We start from the raw sequence: 24,396 nt of genomic DNA, 5'->3' as shown, positions 1-24,396 counted from the left end.
AAGCTCATTAATCCATGGATAGTAATTGGGGTTTCTTCCGTAAACTAGAAACTCTGACTTATTGTTATTTAACCTCAGTTTGTTAATTCTAGTCCATTTCCCAATTTGGTTCATACCCGTAATAAGCTTCTCCATGAGTTGCAGTTCCGTCTTCGCTGCCACTGTAAAATGCGCATCATCCGCAAATAGCGCAATAATTAACTTTATGGTTTCGCTAACGGGAAAATTCAGGTCAAACGGCAAACCCTCCACAGCTCCGCACAAATCTTTAATGAAGATTAAAAACAGTGTAGGCCCGAGCACAGACCCTTGTGGCACACAATATTCAATTTTGTTTGTACCCAATACGGCACTTCCAACACTCACACGCAAAGAACGATTATGAAGGAAAGACCTTAAAAGGCCTAAGAACGCACCAGGAAATCCATAATTATCAAGTTTTGCAAGCAGAATACTATGATCAACCGAACCAAAGGCCTTCACAATATCGAGGAAAACTGTAGCCGCTTTCCAACCAGCATCCAGGGCATCATTTACGAACGTCACCAAAAACGGAACGGCCTGACCCGTCGACATTCCTCTTCGGAATCCAAACTGGGTTGGACTTAAAAGTCTCCGTGATTCTAGAAACTCAACCATTCTAGCATTTATCATCTTTTCAAACACTCTACATAACACTGGGAGAAGAGATATAGGTCTATAATCATGGAAAAAATTCTTATCACCACCTTTAAATAACGGAATAACTTTAGCCGACTTAAAGCAATCAGGAAAAATACCACAGTTCATACACTGATCAAATAAGTACACCAAATGCTCTGATACAACTGGAAATACATGCTTCAAAACTTTCAGGGAAAAATAATCACTACCTGCGGCATTACTCTTCATGCTCCAAACTCTCTTTCGGAGCTCGTCAACATTAATCGGACGCAAAAGAGCAGAAACATCACTAGCCATATGGAAAAAACCTAACCAAAAGACTCTTCTACAGATGAGGATCCCGTACCTTCCATATTTTTTCCAATATTTGCAAAATGGTCGCACATCTGATCAACTGCTTCCTGCGGCGATGAGGTACAAACTGGGGTAACAGAACTCTGAGTTGGGTGGATTACCGAGTTGATTGTTTTCTAGGTCTTCGCAGGATTTCCTTCCGACTTTTTAAATTCTTCTCTACAATATTCTATTTTAGCTTTTCTAAGTAGCTTACTTAATTCGTTGTTATATTTTCTGTACCTCTCTTCGGCATATGGTGATGTATTAGAATACTTGAATAATCACCTCCTTTCCATTATCGCTGCCATTATTACTTTAGAAATCCAAGGTTCAACTGGTGTCTTGGTTTGAACTGACTGCCTTGACATTTCACAACATGACTACAATATTTCATTCACTTTACCATACCATAAACAAAACTTCATATTTACATCAAGTTCACTATCTTCAAGAAACTGGAAATTACATTTTTCTATTTCATTTTTAAACCGAACCAAAACATCTCCATCAATTCTCAATCGATCATTATGTGTTTTTGAATTCTTACTCTTCGGTGTGCAAAAATTATTCACACACAGCAGAACACCAAAGTGATCAGAAACATCATTAATCACAACCGAAACTGAATCATACTTCATATAAAAAAACATTATCAAGGAGGGACTCAGAATTAGCAGTTAGCCGAGTACAGATATTCACCATAGAAAACACCATTACAAGACATCACATTCAAGAATTCACGAATCTTAGGATTAGAACTCACTCTATTTAGGTCCAAATTAAAATCACCACACACGAACAAAAGTTTATTATCATCAGCAAACTCATCCAATTGCTTTTCTAGGAGCTCCAAGAATTCCTCAGTAGAACCTGACGGCGGTTGGTACACTACAACCACAAAAAGTTTCTGTCCCGATTGACAGAATCCTAATACCAGACTTTCGCACGCATTCCTTTTTTGCACGCTTTTCATTCCTCCCCTTAATATCGAGACCATTCCTAAGATAAACTGCCAGTCCACCATGTTGCCTTTTCTCTCTATTCTGAACATGAAGTCGATACTCACCTATATCTAATAAACTTGTCGTATGATCTATCAACCACGTTTCTGTCAGAACCATCACATCTCATTTCGAAAACAGACACAATTCGTTTAAATAATCCAATGAGCTATTTAGACCTTGACAATTCCACAATAACAAATTCAGTCCACTGGGTCCTGACAACACATTATTAATTTCAATAGGGCATTTATAATATGCTTTAGAGGATGCCTCACAAAAATCTTGATCTAGATCTCTATGGAGAAGACCACCTTTTAAATCCTGATAATTTAGTGAATCTCTCTCAAGTGATCTAAATCTTTCCAAATCAACAACTAGAATAATAACCATTCATCGAAGGGGTAGCGAGAGAACGGTGAAACAAAACTACTACTTTACCAATTACTTTTCCTGGTTCACACCAAATCGAAAACAGGCCAGCCGTAAAATCGAAAACAGGCCAGCCGTCGGCTTTGCAGCCGAAAATAAACCAGAAAAAAGATTAAAAAACAAATTATAGAAAAATGGAACAGAAAATAAAACAAAAAAGAAAAACGAATTAACACACAAGAAGCGAAAGGAAATTTCGCCACAATAATAAGCGCATCCATTCAAAAACATAGGAGCCTGCTACCACCTACTCATATTTATCCTTTAAACTAAAATCAAAAAAATCTTTACTCTTAAACAAACAAACAACAAAACATTTTTTTTTTTTCATAAGCTAAACTTTTCATAATTTTTTTAAACAACCAAACATACACAAAACCAAAAAAAAACTATCAAATCAATCTATCCTTAGGGCCCCCGGGAGCCGCAGAGGGGGGGAGTTCATACGCTAATTCATCGATCGACTCATCGCAAGTAAACTTCACTTTTCGACAATAAGGTCGTTCAAACTGGAGATACGGTGGCACTGTATTAGATACCCATGACGTAATACCTCGCGAACTAGGACACGATTTCTTTTCATGCAGTCTTTTCCTCGCCTCTCTCACAGAAATCGGGGCATCATCGCTCACAAAAAATAAGTATCTCATAATTTTGATTGGATGCATTTGGGGAAGAGGGTGTGTGTTTGTGGGGGAGGGGAGGAGGTAGATGCCCTCCAATAGCGTTTGACTATTTAAAGGGTAGTTATTACTTCCGATTTCCAATGTAATGAGCCCCCTCCAAAGTTTATATGAACATCCCATCCATATGAAGTGTCTCTAGGGTAAAAAAACAAAAAACATTGGAGCCTTAGGGTTGGTGGGGGAGGTTAGTTGCTATCGAATCACTTTTGACTCTTAAAAAGGAACTAGAACTTTCAATTTTTAATCACGACTATCTCAAAATTTTTATCGGATGGATTTTGGTAAACAAGGGTATTTTTTTGTGGGGGGGGGGGGGCTGGTTGCCATCTGATCACATTTGACTCTTCAAAAGGAGAAATTCTGATTTACAATCGAATGAGCCCCCTCCGAAGTTTATCTGACCATTCCTTCCATAAAAATATTATATATCACCGGGGCACAATTTAGTACACTTGCTCTGGGGTTCCGGGCGGATGTGTTATCCCTGGACTTTTGTTATATGATCTATGGTCTATTCTGAACAAAATGGCCATAAAAGTTTTGATTGGACGCATTTAGGGAAGAGGCTTAGGGGGGGGGGGGGCTCGTTGCCATCAGATCACTTTTGACTCTTAAAATGGGAATTAAAAATGTCAATTCCTAAAAAATTGAATCCCATTCCAAGTTTATACGACAACCTCTTCCATAAAAACCTTATATGCCCTCGGGGCTTAAGTTACAACCCGTTTCCGTGCTCTGGGGGCTATAATGATCCCGAAGTTTTTGTTGTCTGATCGTTGGACTATTTCAAACAAACTGGCTATCTTAATATTTTCATTCAATGCATTTGGGGAAAAGAGGGTGTGTGTGTGGGGGGGGGGGGGTAGACACCCTCCCGTCATTTTTGACTCATTGAAAGGTAACTAGAACTTTCAATTTCCAATCAAATGAGCCTCCTCTGAAGCTTATACGACCACCCATTACATAAAAACCTTATATGCTCCTGAGGCATAATTTAAAAGCTTGCCCCCTGGCTCTGGGGGGTTGTGTCAACACCGGAGTTTTTTCATCTGATGTTTGAACTATTTTTAACGAATAGGCAATCTCAAAATTTTTATCAGATGGGTTTGGTGAACAATGGACGGGGGGAAAATAGCGACGAAGACCACACTGCCTTTCCATCACAAACAACAAAAGTACGAAGAACAACAGGGAAATCTTTTTGTAAGACAGTGGAGATAATTTGAATGAATATTTCGGCCCTATGTCCAAGGGCCGTCCTCAGCAAGACAAAAATATATAAAAGAAAAAGACTCACAACAACATGCGACCAATAAAACCAAAAAAGTGGAAATTCTTTCAAAACAATCCTAGCATCATTACTTCAGCGAAGTTCAACCAGGACTGATAAAAAGTAAGGTAAAACAAGACGATTCAATGAAATGAAAGAAAATAAATTAAAAACATGTTCTTATTGCTAATCCAGCCTTTTTGGCTGGATAGACATTAACACAGAACCGGTTACAAAAAGACCTTTGAGGTTAGCTGCCAAAAAGGCTGGATTAGCAATAAGAACATGTTTTTAATTTATTTTCTTTCATTTCATTGAATCGTCTTGTTTTACCTTACTTTTTATCAGTCCTGGTTGAACTTCGCTGAAGTAATGATGCTAGGATTGTTTTGAAAGAATTTCCACTTTTTGGTTTTATTGGTCGCATGTTGTTGTGAGTCTTTTTCTTTTATATATTTTTGTCTTGCTGAGGACGGCCCTTGGACATAGGGCCGAAATATTCATTCAAATTATCTCCACTGTCTTACAAAAAGATTTCCCTTTTGTTCTTCGTACTTTTGTTGTTTGTGATGGACGGGGGGGGGGTGTGCTAGTTGCCCTACTATCTCTTGACTCTTAAAATTGAACTACAACTTTCACTTTCCAATCAAACAAGCCCCCTCTCAAGTATCTACAAGCATCCTTCCACTAGAACTATATACCCCCCGGGGTATAACTTACAACGCCTACCCCCGGGCCTTGGGTGGCTGTATCCACCCTGGAGGTACTGTTGTTTGATGTTTGATTTATTTTTTATCCAAATGGCTATCTAAAAATTTTTATCGGATGCATTTAGGAAAAAAAGGCATGGAAGGGGGGGGGGTTAGTTGCCCTCCTATCACTTTCGACTCTTATAAAGGGTATTAGAACTTCCGATTTCGAATCGATTGAGTCTCTTCTGAAGTTTATATGAACATCCCTTCCATAAAAACTCATATTCCCCCGGGGCATAGCTTAAAACCGTTACCCCAGGGTTCTTGTGGGTTGTGTTGTCCCACAAGTTTTGTTATTTGACTTTTGAACTATTTTGAACAAAATAGCTGTCTCAAAACTGTTTATCTAATGGGTTTATGGAAAAAGGACGTGGGGGGGGGGGGGGGTATTTGTCATTCAATCTCTTTTGAGTCTTAAAAAGTGAAATAGAAATTTCAATTTCCAATAAAATGAGGCCTCTCTGAAGTTTAAACGAGTATCATTTCTATAAGAACCATATTTGCCCCCAGGGAATAACTTACAGCGCCTGCTCCCAGGCCCTGGGGGTTTGTGTCGACCGCGGAGTTTTCGTTATCTTTTTTAAAAACTATTTTTAACAAAATGGCTATCTCAAATTTTTATCATATTTATCTGGGAAATGAAGGCGGAGTGGGGGGGGGGGGCTGATGCCCTCCTATCAATCTTGACTCTTAAAAAGGGCGCTAGAACTTCATATTTCCAATCGAATGAGCCCATCCGAAGCTTATACTACCACCCCTTCCTTATGAATTGCCTCTGGGGAAAAAATAATAATAAAACATTGAAGCCTGACGGCCTTTACTATAGGCAACGCTCTAGCGTTGCCTCTGATTAGAATAAGTAATTTTAAAAGCCAAAATAAGCGTCACCATGTGGGAGAGGAGAGGAATCCAAAGTAAAATTAGTTCTTAAAACCTCTCGAAAGACATACTTCTTCTTTTTTTTAACTCTGTAGACTTTCCAAACATTTTGATAGATATTTTTTTCGTTTTTTTATTTTTGATTTTTGTTTTGTTTTTTTTTTTTTTTTTTTTTTTTTTATACTGTACTTATAAATTTTTAGGTAATTTTTAACCACATTTGTCTGGACTTCACTTACAGAGAAATACGTCACTAGTTGTTTCAGAGAATCCATCTACAGGCGTTACCTCAATTGTATTTGCATCAAAATCTGAAGGAAAAGGCTTGGAAAGTCAGAAAACAGGTTTGAAAAGTCGCCTTCAAGTAAAAAGTATGGAAAATTGGAAGGGTATCAAAGAACTCATAAAGAAAAAAAGATACATAAATGTGAGGTATGTGACAAGACTTTTTCTCAATTGTACAGTTTGAACAGGCACCAAAGAGTGCATACGGGCGAGAAACCGTTTAAATGTGAAGTTTGTGCTAAAACCTTTCCTCACGCAGCAAATTTGAAAAGGCACCAAGGAGTACATACGGGTGAGAAACCGTTTAGGTGTGATGTTTGTAATAAAACCTTTTCTGAAGCAGGAAATTTGAATAAGCACCAAAGAGTGCATACAGGTGAAAAACCGTTCAAGTGTGAATATTGTGATAAAACCTTTCCTCACGCAGCAAACTTGAAAAAGCACCAAGGAGTACATAAGGGTGAGAAACCGTTTAAGTGTGATGTTTGTGATAAAACCTTTTCTGAAGCAGGAAGTTTGAACAAGCACCAAAGAGTGCATGCAGGTGAGAAACCGTTTAAGTGTGATATTTGTGACAAAACATTTTCTCAAACAGGAAGTTTGAACACCCACCAAAGACTGCATACAGGTGAGAAACCGTTTACATGTGATGTTTGTGATAAAACCTTTTCTGAAGCAGGAAATTTGAACAAGTACCAAACAGTGCATACAGGTGAAAACCGTTCAAGTGTGAATATTGTGATAAAACCTTTCCTCACGCAGCAAACTTGAAAAAGCACCAAGGAGTACATACGGGTGAGATACCGTTTAAGTGTGAAGTTTGTGATAAAACCTTTTCTGAAGCAGGAAGTTTGAACAAGCACCAAAGAGTGCATACAGGTGAGAAACCGTATAAGTGTGATATTTGTGACAAAACCTTTTCTCAAACAGGAAGTTTGAACACCCATCAAAGAATGCATACGGGTGAGAAACCGTTTAAGTGCGATATTTGTGACCAAACCTTATATCAAGCAGGAAATTTGAAACAGCACCAAAGAGGCATACGGGTGAGTAACCAATTAAATAGTGTGTATGTGAGAAGTGTTTTTTGCAAGTGCTTTCAGTGTGAATACACATCAAAGACTGCATATAGGTGAGAAACCTTTCATATATGATGTCTGTAGAAAAACTTTTCTGATGTTAGAAATTGTCACAGGCATCAAAAAGTGCATACGAGAGCTTAGGAAGATTATTTTAACACAAGCTGTATCTTCATTGGCTTGTGGTTATCATTCTCACAACCAAATAGTAATACATCGAATAAGGTTTTTTTCTATTTTTTCCATGTGTTTAGTTTCAATAGCAGTTTCATCATCATCCTGATAAAAATAGTTATCTACGATTGAAAATGAAAAAAAAAATGGTTATCTACGATGCAACATTTCAATGCGTTTCGATATTAGAATTTGCGATAAAAATTTACTTTCTGAAATACTTTGAAATTTTTTGAATGTTTGATTTTGTTTGCTTGCCTAAGTAGACCAAAAGATTCATTTGAGAGGGAGGGGGCCTACAAATGATCAAAAATTCGTTAAATCGCTGTTCTTGATCAAGGTAACCGAAATTTTGAAAACCTGAAAGACTAGTTTTTTTTCCATAATAATTGTGCTGGTGCTGCCCCAAAACGGGACTCAGAGTAGAATCCAATTTTTTTTCCGATTGGCGTTGGATGAGGAACCCCTATGAGAACAATTTTTTATGGATATATTCTGAACTTAAGCTGATAAACTCGTGGTGTAAGAGGGGTCTTATACTGAAAAAAGTAGTAAAAGAGCAAGTCCCCTCCTCCCAAAAACGGACTCAATAAGTCTGTTTTGATTTGTTTTGTGAACGGTCTAAGAGGGGATCAGCGGAAACTGAACGAAATTAGCATTCTAACCAGCTTGAAAGGATCCACTAGATTGCCTTTTTTTGCCACCAAGACCAAAAAGAATCAAAGATTTGTGTCTAAAATTGGGTTTTAAATTTCATGCATTGGTTGTGTATCTTGTGTCAAGACTTCTTCTATGTGGAAAAATTAAGGGGATTTTTGTTTGCTTTTATTAGGTCAAGTTGCTGGTTATTTAAAATCCCTTATAATTTGTCAGGATTTAAGAGCCCCCCCCTCCTCTTACCAAAACTACACAACTACAAATAGAGGTCGTTTTCAGTAGAAATTGAATTCCCTCTTTTTTCTAATATACTAAGATAAATTGGGTATACGGGTTTTCATTTCTAATTTAGAAAAAATGTTTTTTTGTGTCCTTAGTGTTTTAAATTTAGCAAGTTTTAAAATATGCAATCTTGCCAAATCTCCATTTTAGAATCGAATCTTCCTGAGTAGGGCTGTGTCCCAAATGTAATAGATTTCAAAAGAAGAAAATTTACCCTTATAAAGAATAATCTTAGTTTTTATTAACTATCGTAGGCAGCGCAATAGCGAGACCTAAGTAAAGAACGATGTTGGCACAATGTATTTTTTTTAATGTTTTTAGACCAGGGCACTTCGTATAAAAGGAGTTGTCGTAGAAACTTCCAAAAGGACTCGTTCGATTGGAAATTGGAAGGGCTTGTGCCCTTTTTAATAGCAGAAAGTGATTGCAAGGCAACTAACACTCTTTCAACGCCCACCATTTCCCCAAATAAATCCAATCAAAATTTTGAGCTAGCCATTTTGTTTAACGTAGTTTAAAGATCTGGAAATTATATCTTTGAGGAGGATACTTCCCCCACAGCCTTCAGGGCAGGGGTTATAAGTTATACCCTGGGGGCATATAAGGTTTTTATAGAAATTTTTGTCTTAGAAACTCTAGAAAGGGCTTATTCGACTGGAAATTCAAATGCACAGTGCCCTTTTTAATAGTCGAAAGTGTTTGGACTAACCCCCCTCTCACGCCCATCATTTCCCCAAACACATCCAATCAAAATTTTGAGATAGCCATTTTTTTCAACGTATTTGAAAGTCCTCAAAATTAGGTCTTTGAAGATAACACCCCCCCCCCCCACAGTCCTCATGACAAGGGTTGTAAGTTATGCCTTGGGGACATATAAGGCTTTTATCGAAAGTGTTGTCGAAGAAAACTTCAAAAATAACTCATTTGATTGGAGATTGAAAGGGCTAGTGCCTTTTCAATGGTCAAAAATGATTGGAGAGCAACTAGCCCCTCTGACGCCCACCATTTCCTCAAACACACCCAATCAAAATTTTATTTTAAGTTCTGGAAATTATGTCTTCGAGGATATCAAACTCCCCAAACCCCTCATGGCAACGGTTGTAAGTTATGCCCTGGGGACACATGTTTTTATGGAAAGCGTTGTTGAAGAAACTTCAACAAGAGCTCATTCGATTGGAAATTGAAAGGGCTAGTGCCCTTTTTGATAGTCGACAGTGATTGGAGGGCAACTAACCCTCCTCTCACGGCCACTATATCCACAAACACATTCAATCAAAATTTTCAGATAGCCATTTTGTTCAATGTAGTTTAAAGTTCTGGAAACTAGGTCTTTGAGGATGACAACCTCCCACAACCCACAGAGCAAGGGTTGTAAGTTATGCCCTGGGGGGCAAATAAGGTTCTTATAGAAAGTGTTGTCGTAGAAACTTCAATAAGGGCTCATTCGATTGGAAATTGAAAGGGTTAGTACCCTTTTTAATATTCGAAAGTGATTGGAGGGCAACTAACCACCCTATCACGCCCATCATTTCCTCGGACACATTCAATCAAAATCTTGATAGCCATTTTGTTCAACTTAGTCGACAGATCCGGAAAATATGTCTTTGAGGATAACAAACGTCCCACAGCCCCCAGGGCAAAGGTTGTAAATTATGCCCTTGGAGCACATAAGGTTTTTATAGAAAGGTTTGTTGTACAAAACTTCAAAAAGGGCTCATTCAATTGGGAATTGAGAAGGCTAGTGCCCTTATTAATAGTCAAATGCGATCGGAGGGCGAATGCCCCCCCACGCCCATCATTTCCCCAAACACTTCCAATTAATATTTTGATATAGTCGTTTTGTTGAATATAGTTGAAGGGTCTGTAAAATATATCTTTGAGTATGACAACCCCCCCCCCCACAGCCCTCAGGGCTAAGGTTGTAAGTTATGCCCTGGGAGCATATAAGGTTTTTATAGAAAGTTTTGTCGTAAAAACTTCAAAAAGGCTTCATTCGATTGAAAATAGAGGGCTATTGCTCGTCGAAATTAATCGGAGGAAGAATCCCCCAGCCTACGCCCATCATTTCCCCAAACATTTCCGATCAACATTTTGATATGGTCATTCTGTTCAACATAGTTGAAAGGTCTGGAAATTATGTCTTTGAGGATGACAACCTTCCCCTTATAGCCCTCAGGACAAGGGTCGTAAGCTATACCCTTAGTGCATATACGGTTTTTATACAAAGTTTTGTTGTAGAAGCTTCAAAAAGGGCTCATTTGATTGGAAATTGAGAGGACTAGTGCCTTTTTTATTAGTCGAAAGTGAGCAGAGGGCAAATCCCCCCTCCCCACGTCCATCATTTCCCCAAACACTTTCAATCAAAGTTTTGAGATAGCCGTTTTGTTCAACGTATTTGAAAGGTCTGAAAATTATGTCTTCGAGGATAAAAAATCCTCCCAGCCCTAAGGGCAAGGGTTGTAAGTTATGCCCTGGGGGCATATAGTACTTTTTATAGAAAGCCGGGTCATATAAACTTCAGAGGGGGTTTATTGGATTGGTAATCATATGCTCTACTGATTTTTATAAGCGTTAAAATAATCGGAGGGCGGCTATTTTGAACTGACAATGCACATTTTTTTTCAGTAAAGTACAAATTAAATTTTGGCTTTTCGAAAGTATGGGGTTTAGAACCTACTCATATTAATTTCTGCTCGTTTTGAGTTTGATTTTGCTCTTTATTTTAATATCTGTTTGTTTTGGGTCTTATTTATTTATTGATGCTTATTTGAGGGAGTTTTATGCTTGCTAGATTATTTGATCTGAATGTTTCGTTACTTGAAAAAATGTCTAAAACATTGAGGAACAAAGAAATATGTATTTGAAAGATAAGAGGAAGCGAGAATTATAATGAGGCAAAACCAAAAGTGAAGAACAAAAATATACGGATACAAGTCATCGGACAACGAGGATCATAACAAATCGAAAATGAAAGCAAACAGCAGAGAAATATGTGGTTAGAAGATAAGCGACAGGGAGAATCAGAACGTGTTAAAAATGAAATTAAAGAACAGAACTGTGTGGTTAGCAGACACGCGTTAGAGAGTAACAGAACTTGCCAAAAATGAAAGTGAAGGAGATTGAATTGTGCTTTTAGAAGACAAATGAAAGCGAAAATCAGAAAGAGTTCAAAATGAAAGTAAAGAAGAAAGATTTCTGATAGAAATCTTATGCTCATTCCAAATATAAAAATCATTTTACCTGGAAATGTAATAATAATAGTGGACCCTAAAGATGAGACCTCTTTCTCTTATTCCTGGCTTTAGAAAAATGTCAGCTAAAAACTTGATATTGTTTGAGTATAATTCCATTTTGTTAAAGTCATTTAATTAATAGTTATTGATATATCAAGATCCTATTGAATAAACATGTTGTAAATCTTCAAATTTACCATATATGTAACTTTTGTTTAAGCCCATGAATTCATAAATTGATTTGACTTTGACCAGAACTGTTCCTAGGGTTGGTGGTGCCTAGGGAAGCATTAATTTAGTGTCCCCTTCCAATTCCAATATAAACATAAACACTAAATCCAAGTGAAAATTCTGATCAAAGTGGTTAATTCCCCAGCTACAGCCCTCTCTCATCTGCTGTGGCGCCTGGGGCAGTTGACCCAATTGACAACCCCTCTAGGAACAGCTGACTGATAAAGTCAAGATCCAGAAAAAACAGACATAAATAAGTTGGACTATTTATTTACATATTAGGGGGGATTAGGGGTAAAGTATAGTGAATCTGCAATCAGGGCTGTTACTAGCCAAAACATTGGGGGGGGGGGGACAAGAGATTTTACCGACTGGCTGTTGATTTTACCGACTGTTTTTGCCAATAATTAGCATAATGTCCGTTTCGAATACAACACATAAAATTACTGCTCGAGTCAGCAAAAACGCTGCATATACTAACCAAGATTCAGATTTTGGTACATATCATGCCACTCTTTTAATCCTATTTATTTGACAAAATGGAAATTGTGTCACCATTGTATAATTACGGCAAGAGTAAGTAAAACTTCTGTGTTTATCGACCAAGTTCGAAATTTCTGTAGATGACATGTCGGCTTTTTGTTATCATTATTCAAGATAATGATATGATAATGATAAGATAATGATTCACATTCTGATAAGAGCGGGATCTTCGGGAATTTAAAATGGAAATTGAAAACTTCTAGCCCCAAACGCAGCGTTGTGGCTGGCGAAATCATTAGCTGCGTTCGTTTTCGTCGTTCTATGGAAATCCAATTTTCGGTTCTACAAATAAGCCGTTCGTTTTCGCCATTCGGTTTTATTTAGCGCTTATAAGCCGTTCTTTAAAATGCCGTTCTTAGTTCTTAAGGGCTGGGCACCCGTCGCTGATTTCGGGAATTGATTTCCATTTCAGCGCCGATTTTAAAAGAAATCGGCGTCGATTTGAGCTTGAAAATTTTCTAGTTTTCGGTGCGGATTTACAAAATCATGGTTCGTTTACACATTGCGGAAATTCATGCGGATTTGGCAATCCCTGCGGAAATTCCGTCCGTTTTCATGGTAGAAAAAATCTCTAGCTTTCCGCAACGTTTTGTTCAAATCAGGACGGAATCTTGCAAGTTTTTAAATGAATAAAACCATGAGCATGGATTATCAAAAACTACACCATCTTGTAACTTTGGTTCAAGGCTACCCCAGCATGTATGATCCTGCGCACCTAGGCTATAAGAAAACTAAGAAAAAGAATGTCATTTGGCTCTTTATTGCTCAACAGCTTTCAGAAGAGGGTAAGAACATAATACCCTTCTTGATGTTTTGATGATAGCTACAGGAGATATCCACCATATGGGGGTAAAGTCCATTCGTGATGTAAATGAATCTTATATTCAAATTAAGGATGCAATTCCGAGTATATATTTGAACATTAGGGGTGGGGGGTATGTAGACCTACTCTGTAAATATAGGCTAGGTTCTAAGAAATTCTTGTGTTTCCTAGAAAAACTGGCAAAATAAGAATATAAGTGAAGGTAAAGCCAGGGTAAAATTCTCCTTTAGCTACTTTTGGCTATCTTGGAAAGGCGTCAGGTTAGGAAAATGAAACTTTCAAGAATGGGTCTACAGGCTAAAGTATGTCTCAGGAAGATATTTTGAAGTACCTACCTCCACTCCTTTTCCCTCTAGAGGGTCCTGAAATTTGCCTACATAATAGGTCTTTACCTACTGAAATTTTACAAAACAACATTTTACCTTAATTTTCAGTCATTTTCTTTTCCTCTAGGTTTAGTTCTGAAAATGCAATTCCTGTCATTTGAGTAGAGTTTTAAGCCATGTGAATTTTTTTTTCAAAATTTAGGAAATGTATTTGTATATCTTTAAAACCTTATAAATTGAAATTGAGCAAAGCTGTGAAGCTGAAAATAATTTTGTTGTTCTTCATTTAAGCAGAAGATCTATTTTGCAAGGTTTCACTTTTATAAGACACAGATTTTTAAAGGTCATCAAAGGTCAGGACCCTCTAGAGAGAGGAGGAGTAGAGGTAGGTATTTCATAATGCCTTCCCAGGACATACTTTAGCCTGTAGACCCATTCCTGAAAGTTTTATTTTCCTAACCTAACGTCTTTCCAAGATAGCCAAAAGTTGCGAAAGTTGAATTTTACCAAAGCCAGGGCAGATAGTCCAAGTGATTGAGAGGTAAATCTAGGATAAGCTCTTTTTAAGGATTGTATTAAAATGATGGCATTTGATTTTTTGATAGACAAGTCTATCTATCATCCATTCATATGTCATTCTTAGGGAAGAGCTAAGGTAGATAGTCATAGAATTAAGGGATAAAAGCTGCCCCCCAAATCCCTTGGTATCCCTCAAAAGCTTGATTTACAGAAACTAGGAGATGAGTTTCTGCTGGAAATGATTGCTACATTTGGATACAGCATTGAATTCAGAGTCAAATGGTATGTTTGTTTCCTAGGTATCTCATTATTAATAGTTGTAGTTGATTTGATAATTATATAGTTGGCTACTGGGATTCCTAAGTGATAAATAGTTAGTATACATTATATATAAGTGTATGTGAAGTCCCATGGTGCATGGCCACCCCGGGAAGAGTTACCAAAACGGAAAATCTTGCCAATTTTGACCCCTTGCAGGAACTGTTGAGAGAAAAATATTATGGTAATTCACCATTCAAAACCAATTTCAATTTTGATGTGTGAGTAGCCTGAGCAGAGTGTATAAACCCCTAGAAACCAGCTCACATATTGGTGCATTACGTCAAAAAGGAGCTATTGTATTAGACTGCTCCGCCATTGATCATGAAGACTGAAGGGTTGCAGTTTAGATGGTGGATGATGGCATTTTGTGTGTTCTAGCTCCTCTAAATTTAATTTTAGCACTAAAATCATCCTGTCGAAGGTTCTATACTGCAGAAAGTTCAAGTTTTTATGCATTTTTTACCCTTCTTAGCAGTTATGTACTGCCCCTCCCAGTAATAATTTTCATTTAAACAATTTTTCAAACAGGCAAAACCTCCATTTCCACAAGATTTTGTGAGGTAATTTTCCTCTCATTATCTCGTCCCCCCAGCATCCCAGACATGGGACCTTATCATGATCAAAGCTAGCAACTGATTGAGGGTATTTATTTCTCTCTTTTAGTTGAGGTATGCAAAAGCAAATGGAGGTACTTGAGGGATGAATTTGTCAAGAGGCTCAACAAGTCAGCAGGTTTCAGTGGGCAAAGCCCAATTGAAAGCTTGGATGATTGGAACTGGCCCTTTTTCAAGCCTTTACTGTTTTTGAAGGAAACAAGGAAACCACGAGAGTAAGTTCTATCTTAATGAGAAAAAAAAATCTTTCCAAAATAATATAAAATTTTGCAAGAAAACAATATGGAAATAACAACCAAATTTTTATTTTCAGCTATAATATACAGTTTTTTATGAAATCATGTTTTAGGGTTGCTTCTGTTTTAATTAACTGTTTCCCAAATTTCAATATAATCTATGGCTTAATTTTTCTCATTAAGAGGGGCAGAGGGGAGGGGCTGCAATTTTTATGGTAGGAAGATTATATTTAGGAAACATTTTGAATGGTAAATCCAATTCTGCCACAATTTTTTTTATTCTATGATTTATTATGCCCAAAACCTAGAGTAAAAGAAAATAAGACTTAAACTAGATTGCAAAAAATAAGAGAAAAAGGTATTATCTTAAAGTGTCCTTTCTGAGTAAAATGATGGTTATATTTTGAAAGAGCATAAAAAAGGTCTCGAGAGGTATGTTAATCTAATTTATAGCTTGATAATAAAATTCTTTTACCTTAAATTACCTTAAATCACAGCTTGGAGTGAAATAAGGACTTTCGATCCTGTTGAATCACTCCTTATGATGACTGTTGTAGTTGGTTAAGTTCTGGTGGAAGATTCTGGTGCTTCCCAGTCAGATTCTGGTGCTTCCCAGTCAAAACTTCTCAGTTTTGTAGGTGATTTGTTTGTAGCTCAGCTCTTAGTCAAAAATGTTGGATCTTATTGAAGCTTCTTCAAGAGAAAAGCTTTGGTTGGTTACTGCAGAAAAAAAAAACAGCATTAAAACAAACAAGTTAATTTTTCAAAAATATTGTCAATAATTTGAGCCAATAATTTTATTTTGCTGTTGGTCATTATTGCTGAAATGAAACAGCATTTTTTTTAATGATAGAGTAGTTGATATGTCTTGGGAAATCATGATTTTTTCTTTATCATTGCTTGTAGGCCATAGCAGCTCTTAGTAAATCATATCCTGAAGTACCATAGTGGATTGGTATGGTTTATGCCTGAGTTACACCAGTATTATAAACGTATTTCAAATGATTTTCACTTATTTGAGGATTTAAATACAAAAATATTTTAGAAAACTACAAATACCATGCACTGCAATATTAGTCACTGAAATTTTTTTTTACTTGAAAGAGAAACTTATTTGGGAGGTGGGAACAAGAAGATACTTTTGCTGCTCAAGGTAGATGCTGGGTTTCTGTAATTAGCTAGTTTGACCATCATTTTACTTTCATTATTAACAAAAATTAATTTTTATTGTCATTTAAGCCACCTTTTTTTAAAGCTAAAGCTTACCTTTAAGGTCCTCTAAATATATGTTTTGTCTTTCTCTTCAAGAACTAGTGGCAACTTCTTTCCCGATTGCACAGTCGAGATTTCACTCAATAGTGACAAAGAAGACAGTGATGATGACTTGAACTTCACTTTTGCTAGCCCTTCATCATCAAAACTACCAAGACAAGTTTTTACTACGCAAGAGCTGATGAAAAATTCAAAAGCTATGGCTGTTGATAGGAGATCTGACTTTGAGGTACAGGAAGTCACAAGACAAACAAAGGTACTTAGCCCACTACCAAAAATAGTGGTTGTTCATCAAAATAATTCTGTGAAATACGCTAATGCTGCAAAGCAGCCCCTGATCTCAGCCTTGCCACAAAGCTTCCTTGTCCTTTCACTGGAACCCCAAAGGGAAAATCAAGTTTTGTTGCCCTTGCAATCAAAAGAGTTTCCTTAAACAGCAAGTCAGGGAATATGTCCAGAATAGTGACAGTCTCGCACAGTCGTGAATCCTCCTCGTCTTAGGGAGGGAACTAATAAGCGAAAAAAGGTTGGCAGTTCTGTTCCTTCTGTTGGCAAAGATGCTTCCGATACAATTGAAAGTGAAACAAATGAAGAGAAACTCTTAAGTGCAGTGTTTGAAAACCTGAGTGACCTAAAAAAGGAAGAGAGAAGAACACCTAACATGAGTTATATTGAGACTCTTGTTCGTGATATAGATATGTTGCCGACTTTGCGTTAGGCCTATCACAAAATGAAATTCCAGACAATGGTGCTTGAAGAACTTCAGGCCATTGAAGGACAGTAAATTTTTTTCCGTTTTCTTTCTTTTTACGTAGAAGTGCCCAAAGGGGATCTCGTTACATCAAGTGTTTTTGTACCATTAAATTTTGATTTAGAAAAAATTCTTTTGTTATTACAATAAGTGATTGAAAAAAATTACTGTTGTTACAGCAAACTTTAGAGCAACTAAGTTTTATTTTGGTATACTGCTGAAATACTGAAAATATTGAGTCTGGCACAGAGCAATAAGGAAGCTTTGTATTCAGGGAGATTTGGTGTTTGAGATTAGGCTAAAATCAGGCCAAAATAAAATTTTTGATTGCTAATGATTGAGGTTTGCTCTTTATTAGGTCTTGAATGCTGCAGCCCTGATTAACCTTAAACATTGTTCATATTGGTCTAATAAGGCAAGGGAGTTCTCTTAGAGCCTGTACTTTACTCTATTTGCAGTTAATATTAAGAATAATCAGATATAAAAAAAATTGCATTTGAATTTACACCATAAAAATCAGACTAATCTTGGTCTTTACTAGAAAAATATAACCTAAAATCATCTTTTATAGCAAATAATTGGATATAAAAATTGCATATAACATTAAAGATATCAAAAATCACATATTGATTTACATCATATAAAAATCAGATTCAGTACTAAAGATAGAATACTCAGATTAAAGCATAAAAATTACTGCTCAGTATTTTTCAAAATCAGAAATAAAAAATCCTATTCAATACTTATACTAAACCATATAAAGATACAGCTCAACATAGATAAGTTTGATCTTCTTTCTGATAATTTTTTGGTTTAATAGTGGTCTTTACTAGAAAAAAGCTAGAAAAAATTGCATATAAAATTAAAAATGAAAAAAAATGCATACAAATTTACAGCATATAAAAATCAGGTTAAATACTAAAGATAGAATACTCAGATTAAAACATATAAAAATACAGCTAAGTTTTTTTCAAAATCAGATAGATCGGATTAAATACTCAGATTAAAGCATATAAAGATACAGCTTAGCATAGATATGTTTGATCTTATTTCGGATCATTTTTGGTTTAATGGGGTCTTTACTAGAAAAAATAGACTAAAATCATCTTTATGGCAAATAATCAGATATAACAACTGCATATAAAACTAAAAATTACATATGAATTTATAGCATGTAAAAATGAGCAGATTTTATTCCTTTCAGCAGGGGGACTCCCCATTCCTCATCCATACTTCCACCTCATGGTCACACAGACTTTGGAGTGTGGTCATTAGATCAGAAATTGAGAGTTATAATCTTTTTTTTAAGTGTAAAGGGATTGAAGACCGATCAGCTGCATAGGGATGGTATTTTACTAGGGGAGATTTTCAGTAGGGGGGGGGGGGTTAACGTCTAGAACCGTAATTTTTATATAGCTGATTAATCAATTATTTAGGAAATTCAAAGTTCCTTCTAGCAGTTATATGGGCTACAGACAGTCAGGAGCACTAACTTGAGAAGGCGTCTCATTTAGAGCAGTGCTGTTAGTAGTGGCAAAACTCAGTGGTCCAGCTCTGAAGGAAGTGCAGGAGCATTGTGCATCTTTAAGTTGATAGCAAATTTGCAGTGGGCCATATGATTTAGCGAGGATGATAGTAAAAAATCATTTGATGCTTTTTTATGCTCTTAATTCCTAATTCATATACAATACCTTTGGGGCCCCTCTAAGGGCTCAAGATGCAATTAGCCCAAGAAGCAATTCTTGAATTATGAAAGAGCATAAGAAAAGGCATCAAATGACGTTTTCACTTTCATCTTGGCTAAATTAAATGACCCCCAAGAAATTTTCTGGATCCAATGGCATAGGCTATTCTAACTTATTCATCAATTGTTCAGGAAATTTACAGTTTCTTCTATCTACTATATGACAGACAGTCAGAAGCACTAACTTTAGAAGGCGTCTCATTTAGAGTAGGCATTGCTATCAGCAGTAGCAAACACTCAGAAATGCCAGCTCTAAAGGAGGCACAACAATAGTGTGTATGCCATGACACTGTAACCAAGGCTTACAATGGAGCACTAACCTGACAAGGTGCCTACAAGTTTTATCATTGATTACGCAAATGAGTCCCAAATTGATTCTCTACATGAGACGACTTCTAAAAATAGTGCTCCTGACTGGGTACAGAACAGCTGGATTCTTACACACCTGCCATGCTGGTCGAACCCACCATCTCCTCTTCCCAGACTTTGTTTCAGACTCAATTTCTTTCTCTTTTTGTCTTCTGCGCCTCCTTCGCCTTATAAGGACTAAAGCGAGAGTCACATTAGCCAATATTCTTCTTTTAGAACTTGCCCTCATCTTGAAGACTTTGTTCCAGTTCCTAAAATTTGTAGCCAGGTATATGAACTACCAATAAGTCCTTTCACCCCTTTGATTCTAGGTGACGCGGTTGCAAGAATTTGAAATCTTTGCCTTAAAACGCAGCGTTATTTTAGCCATAGTTCGAACAGAAACGGACGGATTTCCGCATGAATTTCCGCAATGTGTAAACAAACCATCAGCGCTGATTTTCATCATGATCATCACAAAAAAAAATAGGGATACAAATAAATAGTCAGCCAGAGGTATCTGTGGTGAAAAACCCCACTACTGAGCTGAGAATTAAACTGAGAACTAAGCTGAGATCAATCAAGCAACTATTAATAAACTCCAGTTTACGATTTGTGTCCATGATTTTTGTTTTGAAAATTTTGCGCAATAAATTTTTCTTTCAAAAAAATTTTCTTACCGCTATCGTTTCTTACTGATGCTGAAATCGGTTCCCGAAATCAGCTTCGTGTGCCTAGCCCTTTAGAACGACGAACTGAGCCTCATACTCCGTTTCACTACTTTAGTTTATTTTTGAGCGTCATAATTTAAAATCCAAAACAATGCAAAAAGAACTACCTGCCAGTGAATTGATTTGTTTAACATTCCAAATAAGGAAAAGCCATAGGCTTTTTCCTGTTGGTATTTTTTATTAAATTATAATAAACAACAAACTCTGTGGTATTAATTCAACCGAAAAATATAATTTTTAGCGGTGTCGGAAAAAGGGAAAAAGGGAAAACGGGCCTCAGGGAAAAGGGTTTTAATCATGCCCTGAGGGCTTATAAGAACGGTGTTTGCACAATGTATCATTTATTATTTTTTTCCTTTAGAGCAAGGCACTTCATATGGAAGGGGTCGTCGTAGAAACTTCGAAAGAGATTCATTCGATTGAAAATCGAGAGTTCTAGTGCCCTTTTTAATAGTCAAAAGTGATTGGAGGGCAGCTAGCCTCCCTCCACGCCCATCACTCCCCCAAGCACATCCAATCAAAATTTTGAGATAGACGTTTTTTTTCTGTGTAGTAGATTTCCAGATAGAGAATATATTTTTGAGGAGGACACTCCCCCACAACCATCAGGTCAAGGGTTTTAAGTTATGCCCTGGGGCATATCAGGTTTTTATAGAAGGCGTTGTCGTAGAAACTTCAAAACAGGCTCATTCGATTGGAAATTCAAAGGAGTAGTGCCCTTTTTAATAGTCGAAAGGAATTAGAGGGCAAATAGCCCCCCCCCCCCCGCCCATCGTTTCCCCAAAAACATCTAATCAAAATTTTTATAGCCATTTTGTTCAGCGTAGTTGATTTCCAGATAGAAAATATGTTTTGAGGAGGACACTCCCCCACAACCCTCAGAGCAAGGGTTTTAAGTTATGCCCTGGGGCATATAAGGTTTTTATAGAATTCCTTATCATAGTAACTTCAAACGAGGTTTATTCGATTGGAAATCCAAAGGGCTTGTGCCCTTTTTAATAGTCGAAAGTGATTAGAGGGCAAACTTCCACCCCCCCCCCCCCCACGCCCATCATTTCCCCAAACACATCCAATCAAAATTTTGAGATAATCCTTTTGTTCACCGTAGTTAATTTCCAAATATAACATATGTTTTTGAAGAGGACACTCCCCCAAAACCCTCAGGGCAAGTGTTTTAAGTTATGCCATGGGGGCATATAAGTCTTTTAAAGAAGACGTTGTCGTAGAAACTCCAAAACAGGCTCATTCAATTGGAAATTCAAAGGGCTAGTTTCTTTTTAATATTCGAAAGTGATTGGAGAGCAACTAGCCCCCCCCCCCCACGCCCATCATTCCTCAAAACACATCCAATTAAAATTTTTAGATATGCATTTTGTTCAACATAGTTGATTTTCGGATAGAAAATATGTTTTGAGGAGGATACTCCCCCACAGCCTTCAGGGCAAGATTTTTAAGTTTGGCCCTGGCGGCATATAAGATTTTTATAGAAGGCGTTGTCGTAGAAATTCAAAAAAGCTCGTTCGATTGGAAATTCTAAGGGCTAGTGCCCTTTTTAATAGTCAAAAGTGATTGGAGGGCAACTAGTCCCCCCCCCCTTCACGCCCATCATTCCCCCAAACACATCCAATGAAAATTGTGAGATAGCCATTTTGTTCAGCGTAGTTCATTTCCAGATAGAGAATATGTTTTTTTGAGGAGGATAATCCCCCACAACCCTCAGGGCAAGGGTTGTAAGCTATGCCCTGGGGGCATATAAGGTTTTTCTAGAAGGCATTGTAGTAAAAACTTCAAAAAATGTTAATTCGATTGGAAATTCAAAGGGATAGTGTTCTTTTTAATTTTTGAAAATGATTGGAGGGCAACTAGCCCCCCCCCCCCCGAAAGCCCATCATTCCCCCAAACACATCCAATCAAAATTTTAGAGATAGCCATTTTGTTCAACGTAGTTCATTTCCGGATAGAAAATATATTTTTGAGGAGAATACTCCCCCACAGCCCGCAGGGCAAGGGTTTTAAGTTAGGCCCTCGCGGCATATAAGATTTTTATAGAAGGCGTTGTCGTAGAAACTTCAGAAAAAGCTCGTTCGATCGGAAATTCAAAGGGCTAGTGCCCTTTTTAATAGTCGAAAGTGATTGGAGGGCAACTAGCCCCCCTCCCCCTTCACGGCCATCATTCCCCCAAACACATCCAATGAAAATTTTGAGATAGCCATTTGTTTCAGCGTAGTTGATTTCCAGATATAAAATATGTTTTTGAGGAGGACACTCCTCCACAACCCTCAGGGCAAGGGTTTTAATTTATGCCATGAGGGCATATAAGAACAATGTTAGCACAATGTTTCATTTATTATTTTTTCCTTTAGAGCAGGGCACTTCATATCGAAGGGGTTTGTCGTAGAAACTTCAAAAGGGGCTCATTCGATTAGAAATCGAGAATTCTAGTGCTCCTTTTAATTGTCAAAAGTGATTGGAGGGTAAAGAGTCCCCCCTCCAACGCCCATCATTCCCCCAAAAACATCAGATCAAAATTTTGAGATAGCCATTATTTTGTGTAGTTGATTTCTAGATAGAAAATATGTTTTTGAGGAGGAAACTCCCCCACACCCCTCGGGACAAGGGTTTCAAGTTCTACCCTGGGGGAATATAAGGTTTTTATATAAGGCGTTGTGGTAGAAACCTTAAAAAAGGCTAAATCGATCGGAAATTGAAAGGTCTAGTGCCCTTTTTAATAGTCGAAAGTGATTGGAGGGTACCTAGCCCCCCACGCCCGTCATTCCCCCAAACACATCCAATCAAAATTTTGATAAAGCCGTTTTGTTCAGCGTAGTTGATTTCCTGATAAAAATATGTTTTTGAGGAGGATACTCCCCACAGCCCTCAGCGCAAGGGTTTTAAGTTCGGCCCTGGGGGCATTTAAGGTTTTTATAGAAGGCGTTGTTGTAGAAACTTCAAGAAAAGCTCATTCGATTGGAAATTCAAAGGGCTAGTGCCCTTTTTAATTGTCGAAAGTGATTGAAGGGCATCTAGTCCCCCTTACACCCATCATTCCCCCAAACACATCCAATAACAATTTTGAGAATGCCATTTTGTTCAACGTAGTTGATTTCCAGATAGAAAATATGTTTTTGAGGAGAACACTCCCCCACAACCTTCAGGGCCAGGGTTACAAGTTAAACCCTGGGGGTTATATAAGGTTTTTATTGAAATCATTGTCGTATAAACTTGAAAAAGTGCTCATTTGATCTGAAGTTCAAACGGCTAGTACCCTTTTTGATAGTCGAAAGTGATTAGTGATATTTTTTGTTGTTGTTGTTGTTTAGACCAGGGCACTTCGTATCGAAGGAGTGGTCGTGGGAACATCGAAAAGGACTCATTCGATTGAAAATAGAAAAGGCTGATGCCCTTTTCAATAGTCGAAAGTGATTAGAGGGCAACTAATCCCCCTTCCACTCCCACCCTCCCACGCACAACCTCCCATTTGCCCATTAAGTTTAAAAACAAAATTTTGCCTTAAAATTTAATCAAAATGCATTGTGATAATACTAATTCCCAATATGGCATCTCAGCAGTATCCCAAGAAAAACTGAGGGTATTTTGTTCTAACGTTCGGGGCTACTTCTGCTCTTAAAATGTAACCGAATCAAAACAGTTTAAGTGTTTCCAAGCTATCAAAGAAAATAAGCAGATTTTTCTGTAGATGGTATAAAGTTTTATATTTCAGGTCATCTAGAGGAAGTTTGAAGCTAAATTAAACAGTACTGTTTCTGTCCATATTCTTGAAAGGGTGTATGTTGTTTAAAATTGAATAAAATTTTTGTCCAGCATACAAATAGCAGGCTTAATTATAAAGTCTTAAAAAACGAAAAGGTTTAAAGTGTTATTTTCTTTTTCCCTTAAAAGACTATGTCAATATAAAACGAACAGAAATTAAATAAAAAACTTTTTCCACAAAATAAGTTTTTCAAAGAAAAGTAAAGAACTCCATTAGACAAAAAATGAGCGAAAATAAAATCAAATAATTTACCAAGCGTGGAACTACCACAAATCAGCATTGATAAATAAATGAAACCCAAAACGAACAGAAATTACAATAAATAACCTAGTCAAACTTAAAACGAGCAGAAATTAACATAAGTTGGGTGCAAAACCCCTATGCCATCCCAAGGCCAGAACAAAATTTGCACTTTACTGAAAAAATATAAATGTTT

General features: G+C 37.1%; 3 protein-coding genes across 3 annotated transcripts in view; all 3 read left to right on the top strand.

Moving 5' to 3' along the window:
* LOC148944083 (uncharacterized) overlaps nucleotides 1–24,396 on the top strand; it is a 215,533-nt gene that overhangs the window by 115,706 nt on the left and 75,431 nt on the right. The gene's annotated exons all lie outside the window — the stretch shown is intronic.
* LOC148944085 (uncharacterized) lies at nucleotides 995–9,292 on the top strand. The gene is made up of 2 exons (XM_089100552.1): nucleotides 995–1,089; nucleotides 6,337–9,292. The coding sequence occupies exons 1-2, from the start codon at nucleotides 995–997 to the stop codon at nucleotides 7,073–7,075; spliced, it is 834 nt and encodes a 277-aa protein (XP_088956678.1). The 3' UTR covers nucleotides 7,076–9,292.
* LOC148944084 (uncharacterized) lies at nucleotides 13,082–17,291 on the top strand. Its single transcript, XM_089100792.1, has 3 exons — nucleotides 13,082–13,288; nucleotides 15,156–15,321; nucleotides 16,651–17,291. Exons 1-3 carry the CDS (start codon nucleotides 13,129–13,131, stop codon nucleotides 17,045–17,047), a joined length of 723 nt encoding a protein of 240 aa, XP_088956918.1. The 5' UTR covers nucleotides 13,082–13,128; the 3' UTR covers nucleotides 17,048–17,291.

Source organism: Artemia sp. Qi Xiang Cuo, chromosome 14, assembly GCF_049724085.1.
Source record: "Artemia sp. Qi Xiang Cuo chromosome 14, ASM4972408v1, whole genome shotgun sequence".
In the NCBI taxonomy this organism is placed as follows: Eukaryota; Metazoa; Arthropoda; class Branchiopoda; order Anostraca; family Artemiidae; genus Artemia; species Artemia sp. Qi Xiang Cuo.
Note: the sequence above shows the minus strand (reverse complement) of the source record. Positions and strands in the feature narration are given on the sequence as shown.

What these genes read in the sequence shown, in the direction of transcription:
- LOC148944085 (XM_089100552.1), top strand. Translation starts at nt 995, where the DNA reads ATGAGGATCCCGTACCTTCCATATTTTTTCCAATATTTGCAAAATGGT. An exon ending in GCGATGAGGTACAAACTGGG is followed by an intron (nt 1,090 to 6,336) that starts GTAACAGAACTC and finishes CAAAATCTGAAG; the next exon opens with GAAAAGGCTTGGAAAGTCAG.
- LOC148944084 (XM_089100792.1), top strand. Translation starts at nt 13,129, where the DNA reads ATGAATAAAACCATGAGCATGGATTATCAAAAACTACACCATCTTGTA. An exon ending in TCAACAGCTTTCAGAAGAGG is followed by an intron (nt 13,289 to 15,155) that starts GTAAGAACATAA and finishes TCTCTCTTTTAG; the next exon opens with TTGAGGTATGCAAAAGCAAA. An exon ending in GAAACAAGGAAACCACGAGA is followed by an intron (nt 15,322 to 16,650) that starts GTAAGTTCTATC and finishes TTTCTCTTCAAG; the next exon opens with AACTAGTGGCAACTTCTTTC.